The sequence below is a fragment of the Acartia tonsa genome, chromosome 13 (assembly GCF_053477335.1).
Source record: "Acartia tonsa isolate MP-2025a chromosome 13, ASM5347733v1, whole genome shotgun sequence".
NCBI classification, from domain to species: Eukaryota; Metazoa; Arthropoda; class Copepoda; order Calanoida; family Acartiidae; genus Acartia; species Acartia tonsa.
In genome coordinates, this window is record NC_137272.1 from 35112698 (window position 1) to 35122048 (window position 9351).

Consider the following 9351-nt stretch of genomic DNA (forward strand, 5'->3'; position numbering starts at 1 on the left):
AGTACCTACATTATTTGTTTGTTTGAGTATTATCTTTTAAAATAATGTTAGTACTAAATAAAATAAGTTAACTCAGAATAGAATTCTTGATTACTTTTTGATGGTGCTTTAAATTGTATGAGTAGGGCTAAACAATCGCTCAGCTGCATTATTAAATTGTTGAATTATTAGTATTAATAACGGATAGAGCTTACAAAATTTCAAAATGAATACAGTTTTGGTTTCTAGCTACTATATTGGAGGCTGCAACTGCATTTTTTTCTTAGTTTCAGCTGCGGTTTTTCTTATATTTTGCTAATAAACATTTTAAAACGTATGTCTGTTAATTGTTTAAGCAAATTAAGCAGTAGATATTTCAAATCTAATACTGTTTTCGAAGAAAAAAATCTTCAAACAAGCTTTTAAAAAATCTATGAAAAACTATTTAGATGAAAGATGGGTATAGATTATGATAAAATTCTTGAGGACATTGGGGAAGTTGGTCTCTGGCAAAAATGGTAATTTTTATATTTTGATGATTCGTTTTTGTATGGATGTAGCCATGCCTGTTATTTAATTTTAACTAATTATTATTTGTATAGCTAGCTCCAGGCTAATGTATGTTGAATCTAAAGCTAAATGTTGTGTCTTCAACTTTTTTTCTCTAGTCAGTAATGAAAGTTTCTTTAAAGTTTAACGTTTAATGAGAAAATAAGACATTGATTATAGTGTACACCCCAGTTTAAAATAAACTGACGGCTAGTTTGTACGACCCAATCAATGATAAAAGTTAATTGAAAAATTCCCCGGCCCTTTCAGGATATAACTTTAAGAGGTTCAAAATGCAAAGACATGTGTTTTTTTTAACATCTTAATTGATCTGAGCCAACGATTGAGAAAAATCTTATAGAATGACATAGAAACGAACCAATTGTAGATTAGCTGTGTTAATACGCTTTGCATGTTTATTTAGGTTATTTTTTCTTCTTTGTTTTCCGTCGGCCTTTTCTGCCATGGCCGTTTATATGTATGAATTTATAGCATATACTCCAAAACATAGGTAAGATGGTAATGTTTTTTTTGGCAATAAATGATTGAAATTATAACTCAAAGTACAGTCATCTCAATAATGACGTCATACAATACAAATGACCAATGATAGGCCAGTATACTTTATATTTGACCAATGTTAAACTGTATACTGGCCTATCATTGGTCATTTGTATTGTATGACGTCATTTTTTATTGGACAGTATACGCTGTTTCCTAGAATTCATAAGAATTAATTTCAATTAGAAACCTGCAATATTGAAAAATCATGTATCGTGTTAATCCCTGTTTGTTTTCACGGGTCCTTAGCCTCTCGAAGCTAACTGTAATTATTCTTAGATTTTTCATTTTCCTATCCACGGAAAATAACTATTATATTTTAGATGTTTTGTTGAAGGGTGTGATTCTATAAACCCTCAGTATGAAGGTTACTTTTTTTATTAATGCAAAGCTAACAAAAATCATACACATTTTTGTACATTCACTTATTTATATCAAAACAAGGATGGTAACATCCATAAAAAGCCAAGTAGAACAAAAATGGAAACGGACATACGAACAAAGTGAGTTATAGAGCAGATGTTTAATTGCCATATAAAAAGAATGGGAGAGAATATTGTATAATGCATTGAAAAAAATAAGAAAATCATACCGACGGACCATGTAAATTACATACTGGACTTGCTGACTGACGGGCGGACAGACAAAATGAATTATAGAGTAACTACGCTACTAAATAGACCAGACAGTGTTTACAAACTACAATAAAATTCTGACTCAACATTAAATGTGCTAATTGATTAATTCAAATTAGGAATTAATTTGAATCATCTATTTTTAGAATCCCATATGAACTTCAGTCTTCCTTGGGAGGTAAGAATTGTAAACACAAATTATGCTAGGGCACAATTCCAAAAAAATAATCATTTTCCGTACCTAATTAATTTCCGCTGTATTAGAAACGGTATTGCGGCATACTTAAAAATCATGTTTAATCTTGTAAAAATGACAATTTACCACTGAAAATACAATTATTCCATGATTTCTTGTCCGAGGCTTTGGTCCCCTCGGGGCCATTAAAACAGAAACACAGCTATCCTTAACAGTTTAGCGGATTTATAAACAACACGCTCTAAGCGGTCAATGGATCCTAAAAATAGACATACTTGCTGAATCATTCCTGGTTTTACCTAAATTATATCTGCTCCTTCTTCGGGACTATAGGCTTTTAAAGATTTTCACTTAAATTTCCCTATTATTTGACTTAAAAATAGTGTTCGACAAGACATCCTGTCGCTGTTTATAAGTTTTAATACAAAAAAAGATGTTATTATTTTCTTTAAGGCCATCCAAATGTCTTTTATTAGATTTAAATTTAACCGATATAATTGTTATTGGTTCCCTCTGCCGTTTCTATCCATATTTCATGAAATTAAAACCATGAGAAAGATTTGACAAGAAAATAAGAAAAGTGTTGAGAGGATAAGTAAAAACTAAGTTAATGATAGAGGTATAGTATTAAGACTAAAGTAATTGTATCTAATATAAGGTTTAACAAGGTTAACCTCAAGAAAATTGTAAATATAATGGTGGGACAAAGTAAATCATAAAGTAAATGATCAGTTAAGTTGTCTTAATAAATAGAAAATAGAGGAATAGAAATAAAAGAAAAGAATGATAGGAGAATATATAAGAAAACCGAGAAACCCTTAATTATCAATATAAAAAATGTAGCATGACCAACAGACTGACAGACAAAGTAAGTTGTATGCTGTTACTTTTTGTTAAGGGATATCTTCCCAAAAATTGACTTATCTATCTGAATTAGTATTGGTTAAATTAAATTTTACCATATTGTTATGGACTGACAGACAAGATAAATTATAAAGTAGTTCTGCTACTAACCGCAACTATTGCTCGTCATGTAGCGCATCCGCTCTTCGTTGGGGATGTGATAGGTTCGCGGTACAATTAAAGAAGTTAAAAATTGTTCCTACTGTTACTATATACGGTGCGCGGCATAAATAGTTAGAGTAGGGAGACAGGGATCTAAAGGGATAAGACAATGACTTTATAAAGTGATGTAAATCCCCAATGATGATACACAAATTTACCCCTTATTTAGCTTACACTAAGTGGTTGAAAAGCTTGGAAACTCAACTTAAATACCAATCAATCAAAACTTAATAAAAGTCTCCAAAGTTGTAAGCTAACAAATAAGAAAACACTATATTAAAACTTTTGCTATAGCCCAATGTCCCCTTTCCCTTCTCAGACAAAGTGTTGATTGTCTGTTGAATGTTACTTAAATGAATATCCAACAGTGGGCGGTAGAGCTCCCATGACAAGCGCGCGGGTTTTGAAATCGAAGGATAAACCCACCCCAATTAGGTATTTATGGTATACTCTGCTAACTTAATTTGAAGTCAAATAAGCTGATCATATTTATACCATCTACTTTCTTATATTATGCCTGGAGTAAAACTTCAATTATATAGGTTAGTACTCTAGCCTATAACTTTTCCTCAAGATAAAAATACAGTAAATCTTTAAGATGATTGTAAATTTCTTTGCTATTGATTATAGCATACTATTGAAAATCGGTATGCAAAAGATAAATTTCTTGTCAAGTTTCACAATTATCATTTTTATCTTTTGATATGATAAAAAGTAATGCAAAATTTAATTTTCTATTTTTATCATTGGTGTTGGGCGTTATATACCAAAAATATTTGATGCAGTTATCAGTAAGTATATAAACAGCAGGTCAACAGTCTTTAGATTTATGAAATAATATTAAATATGTATTAGATGGTAGTTCACAGCACAAAAAACGCGCGAACAGAGGTTAGTGGGTTAAACTAAGCACTACTTTTATTCCTCAAAAAATAAAAATCACCCTGTGATAAACATGCTGCTACTTTTGTTTTCCATAAATTGTTACATGTCTTTTATTACTATAAATAAACATATGGTTGCCCTTTAACATCCAGGGGATTTGTATTCAAAATTGAAGGAAAAGGCAGAAAAATACCATTCTGAGACCGATTTAAATTTTGCATTATTTCGAGAATTCAATCAATTCATTAGTTATTGAAATCTTAAGCTAGCTACAAACAAACAAAAAACCCTTAAAACTTAAAAATAGAATAAGTATAAAATACATTTTACATTTGTGCCAATAAAAAAAATTGATCCTAAATTCATGTTAGTATATCATACTGTAATCTTAGGCAATATAATTATTTTTTAGGAACCGCTATTCTTGACTAGCTGGAGATTTAAACGCACACTAGATCATTTTCTGATAATATTTTTTTCTTACTCCCCTGTAATTTATTAATTACATTTCATATTTTGTTTTGGTATCTATTTCAGCTTAAAACTGTAGTTATAATGTCACCAATCCTACTTTATAAAGTAGTAAGTTTTTTTTGGTCATGTGAAGGAAACGAAGTTGCGGGTTTCGTCGTATTTTAACAGTAGCTTTTGAAAGGTTATTAGGCGATTGCCCCGCAAGATTAGGCAATTGGCCCCGCGGGGTTAAAGCACCAGCAGGAGCTAGAAATAGGATAAAAGCTAATGTGAAAATATAATGAAAACTGCAACTTTGTTTCCTTCACATTAGCCAGTTTTTTTTATAAAGCCTAAGATCTGAAAAGTTGTTAGGTTGTACTTTTCAAGAAAGCACAATAATTTTTTTAAGTTATTTTAGGCTATTTTCCTCCTCCCCCGCCTTCCCTAGAGGATCAGGTTGACCAATTAGTAATCTTATAATGTTAAGTAGTAAGTTTTGTGAATGTATGAATTAACATTCTGATATTTGAATGGTAATTTTATATAAAAACAAACACTGTAAATAATGGTAGAAGTAAACGCTGTTAACAATTTTATCAATATATTAAATACAAATGACTCCTTTTTTGTAATAAAACTTATAAACAGCGCAGGATGTCTTGTCGAACGCTATTTTTAAGTCAAATAATAGGGTAATTTAAGTGAAAATCTTTAAAAGCCTATAGTCCCGAAGAAGGAGCAGATATAAATTAGGTAAAATCAGGTATGATTCAGCAAGTATGTCTATTTTTAGGATCCATTGACCGCTTGGAGCGTGTTGCTTATAAATCCGCTAAACTGTTGAGGATAGCTGTGGAAAATGATCCTTAAATTTTGCATTTATTATTCGCTGAAATACGATGGGACATATTATACAACATTTCTATATTATCAATATTTTTTTTTAAATTTACAAATATACCTTTTAATTTTTTTGTAGGAAGACTCAGCATCAAAATGTCAGGTAAAACTAATGCTTTTTTTAAAAAACTTTCAAAATTCGAAGACATTTTAGCTTTATTGACTAGATAGGGATGGGGAAAAACTGGTTTTATCAACTACAGAAGTGAGAATTTTACATATAAAAATTTTGAGGAAATATAATTTTTTATTCTCAATCCGAAATATTGTATTTAATGTGCTTTTAAATCATTATGTGCATTAAGTATATTGATGGAATTCTAGCATCTTGTAAAACCCTCCATCAACTTAGATTTAAAAATATAGTAATCTTAAATATTCCATGGACCTGTGTAAAGTTCCCCTAAAATGAAGAAAAAAGTAATTAGATTTGCGAGATCTTAAATGACAAACAAAAAACCTTACTACTTTCTCTTTATATAATAGAAAAATTATCTAGTTGAAAATATTTGTTGAGATTAGTGTTAGAAACACTCTCAGTTGTTTTTACCTTAAAATTATGAACCTATATCAGTTAGAAGCTTAAATAGTTTTATCTAAGTAATAATAGTATCTATGAAGTAAAAGGTAATAGACGTTTATATTTTACTCCTCTTCACAATGATACTGCCTTGATATTGACAAATATTATTTCTGAAATGCCCTATTCCACTTGTAAATAATAACTCATTCCAGTATGGCTTTGAAACTGGTTTATATAGGTTGCATTAGAACCGATTTTAAGCCATACTAAAAACTATGTATTGTATCGTATTATAGACTCTTTTCCACGAATAATAAAATAAAACTCATAAAATTAATACCAGTTTTGTTAGACCAGATTTTGTCCCCTCGGGGCTAGCAAGATGGAATTAATTTTAAAATATCTAATTTTACTATCCGCGGATTAATACTTTGAGATAAATAACTATTATATAACTTTGTAATTTTAACAGGTTTCTATTTAAGATGTTTGAATACTCTGCTCCTAATTTGACTTGTCAGGAAGATTCATTCACACAAACACAAATTGGTAAATAATATTTGTTTAATGCGGAGGCATGCAGAAGATATATGGGGGTTGGGCAAGGCAAAATAAAGGGGGTTAGATATACTGTCAGGTAAACAAGTCAACTCTCCCTTGAAATTTAAGGGTTGTCAAAAAAACTGGTCTGGATTGGCAGGCCAAATAAGAGACTAAATTGATGTACATCCCCAATGAGCAATAACGTTAAACAAAATTTTAATTGATTGAGTTATTGGTTAAAAAGAATGGTCATTTTATTTTGAACCGACCAATCAAGCTTTGATGCAATTACCCAAAGTTATACTCCAGTTGATTTTAAAACTTTAGAAATCAGTTTTGGATATTGTTATACTTTAGATTGTTCTCATTGGGTATGGGATGACAGCTTTTTGGTCAATACAGCCACAGTTGATCTAGAGATGGTAAGTTATTTTTATCTTTAAACTATATGAATTAGTTTTTTTTTGTCTTTTACAAAATTTACTTTATTTCATTTAAATTTTTATATCTTTATTTGCAATCAAGCCTATAGTGCTTTTCTAAAATTAAGGTTTGTTCTACCTCTTGGCGAAGAAGTACAGCACAAACGGTGTACATGGTTGGTATGACTGTTGGCAGGTAAATAGATAGGTAGATAGTAAAATCTTTCAAACAGTGTACATATTAGGTATGACTGATGGCAGGTATATAGATAAATAGATAGTAAAATCTTTCAAACAGTGTACATGGTTGGTATGACTGTTGGCAGGTACATAGATAGATAGATAGTATAATCCTTCAAACAGTGTACATAGTTGGTTTGACTGTTGGCAGGTATATAGATAGATAGATAGTATAATACTTCAAACAGTGTACATAGCTGGTATGACTGTTGGCAGGTATATAGATAGATAGATAGTATAATACTTCAAACAGTGTACATAGTTGGTATGACTGTTGGCAGGTATATAGATAGATAGATAGTATAATACTTCAAACAGTGTACTGTACATAGTTGGTATGACTGTTGGCAGGTATATATAGATAGATAGATAGTATAATCCTTTAAACAGTGTACATAGTTGGTATGACTGTTGGCAGGTATATAGATAGATATATAGTAAAATACTTCAAACAGTGTACATAGTTGGTATGTGTTGGCAGGTATATAGATAGATAGATAGATAGTATAATCCTTCAAACAGTGTCCATAGCTGGTATGACTGTTGGCAGGTATATAGTAGATAATAGTATAATCCTTCAAACAGTGTACTGTACATAGTTGGTATGACTGTTGGCAGGTATATAGATAGATAGATAGTATAATACTTCAAAGAGTGTACTGTACATAGTTGGTATGACTGTTGGCAGGTTTATATACAGCTCGACAGGCCCTAACCTTGCAGGGTTTATACCTGTAGAGACCTAACCCTACGAGGATTACCAGTATTTGTTTTATTAATGAAACAACTTCATATACTGTTAGATATAAGCCTATCTATCTATATCTCTGTATCATACACTATTGTTCTTACATCCTGTTACAAGTTCTCCATTTTTCTCTCATATTTTATGTTAAAAAAGAAAGCTCAGAACACTTTGCTAGAAAAATGCATACTTAATTTACATAAATGGATGTAGAATATACGAAGGAGGGGAAAATTCTCCTCTATTTAGGTTGCTATTTCCACTGACATTTATTTATTAGTTAGTTTATTCAGTAGGAGGGGAGAGGATAGGGTAAAGGTGATGGAAGGGGGAAATTGACATTTTAATTTGCTGCGTGTTTTACTGTAATAGAGAACATGAAAAGCTGGTGTTTTATCCAAGTAATAATAAATCCATTTTAACATACATTTATCATAGTCCAGGAAATTAGGGATGTGCAAAAGGAAAGTAAATTAATCTTCACTAAAAGTCAATGTGTAAAACATAAAGATAATGCATATATTCCTTGGACAATTAGGTATAATTATGATTGCGTAGCGTATATTATAATTTTAGTCCTCGTGTTTGTTTAATTTTTTTAAAAATTCCTTTTTTTACAAGATAAAACTGTCTTCTTTTCTTAATTAAATGATGATTCCTTTAAACGATTCTTTAATAGTTAATTTAATATCATATATGAACTAAATCTCGTTCGCCTAGATGTATCATTTGTAGATCCTATCTTTTATGAATGTTGTCATTCTTGTTATATTTTAGTTTATGTTTTGGATTGATCAGTGATAAGTTTGGCAGAAAGAAAACTCTTATTTTTACCTCCCAACTTTTGGGTAAAGCTTTTATCATTTCAACAAAACAATTATCTCTTTAAGAGCACAGAAAGAAATATAAAACGTTAAACTGTTATACAGAAAAACAAGTCAGAGGTAGAATTGCAGAGAGAGAGAGAGAAAGAGAGAGCGAGAGAGCGAGAGAGAGAGAGAAAGAGAGAGCGAAAGAGAGAGAGAGACAGAGAGAGAGAGAGTATGAGAGATATGTAGAAAGAAAGAGAGAAAGTAAGTAAGCGAGAAAGAGAGATGGGGTAAATGTGTAAGAGAGAGAGAGAGAGAGAGAGAGAGAGAGAGAGAGAGAGAGAGAGAGAGAGAGAGAGAGAGAGAGAGAGAGAGAGAGAGAAAGAGAGAGAGAGAGAGAGAACGAGATATAGAGTAAGAGAGAAAGCAAGGCTTCCCAGTACCCAATATAACCTAACCTTACCTAACCTGAGCTAAAGTAATAACCCACCCCCCTTATCTTTAATTTTCTTTTAAAATAAAAAGGGGGTAGGGTGTAATGCTAAACAGAGCACTTTGATGGAAAACGCCAATAATCCTAGTTTAATCTCCTTTTCAGCTATTGGAGGATGTCTGCCATTCATCTTCCAAGGACATTCTTATCCAGTTTTTGCAATTTCAAGGTGAACAATTTATGGATGGAATTTTATTTAACTCTACTAAAAACTAGAGAGGGAGAGGGAAGTAACAAATCTACTCTGTAATATGAATTGTCCGTCTGAAACGTTTTTGAGGAATCTTAGCTTTTATATAAGATAGACAGCTGAAATTATTTGTGATTGATTCCCTATGCCAGTGTGCTTC

At 31.2% G+C, this 9351-nt stretch overlaps 1 protein-coding gene across 1 annotated transcript in view; it reads left to right on the forward strand.

Annotated features, from left to right (window-relative positions):
- The first annotated feature begins 361 nt into the window (after positions 1-361).
- LOC145334985 (organic cation transporter protein-like) overlaps positions 362-9351 on the forward strand; it is an 11473-nt gene continuing 2483 nt past the window's right edge. Inside the window, exons 1-10 of the mRNA XM_080180635.1 lie at positions 362-497; positions 953-1039; positions 1413-1456; positions 1871-1902; positions 5306-5329; positions 6235-6298; positions 6650-6714; positions 6843-6910; positions 8477-8547; positions 9107-9170. Coding sequence (XP_080036761.1) covers positions 436-497; positions 953-1039; positions 1413-1456; positions 1871-1902; positions 5306-5329; positions 6235-6298; positions 6650-6714; positions 6843-6910; positions 8477-8547; positions 9107-9170 — 581 coding nt within the window. The 5' untranslated portion in view covers positions 362-435. The remainder of the gene's footprint in view (positions 498-952; positions 1040-1412; positions 1457-1870; positions 1903-5305; positions 5330-6234; positions 6299-6649; positions 6715-6842; positions 6911-8476; positions 8548-9106; positions 9171-9351) is intronic.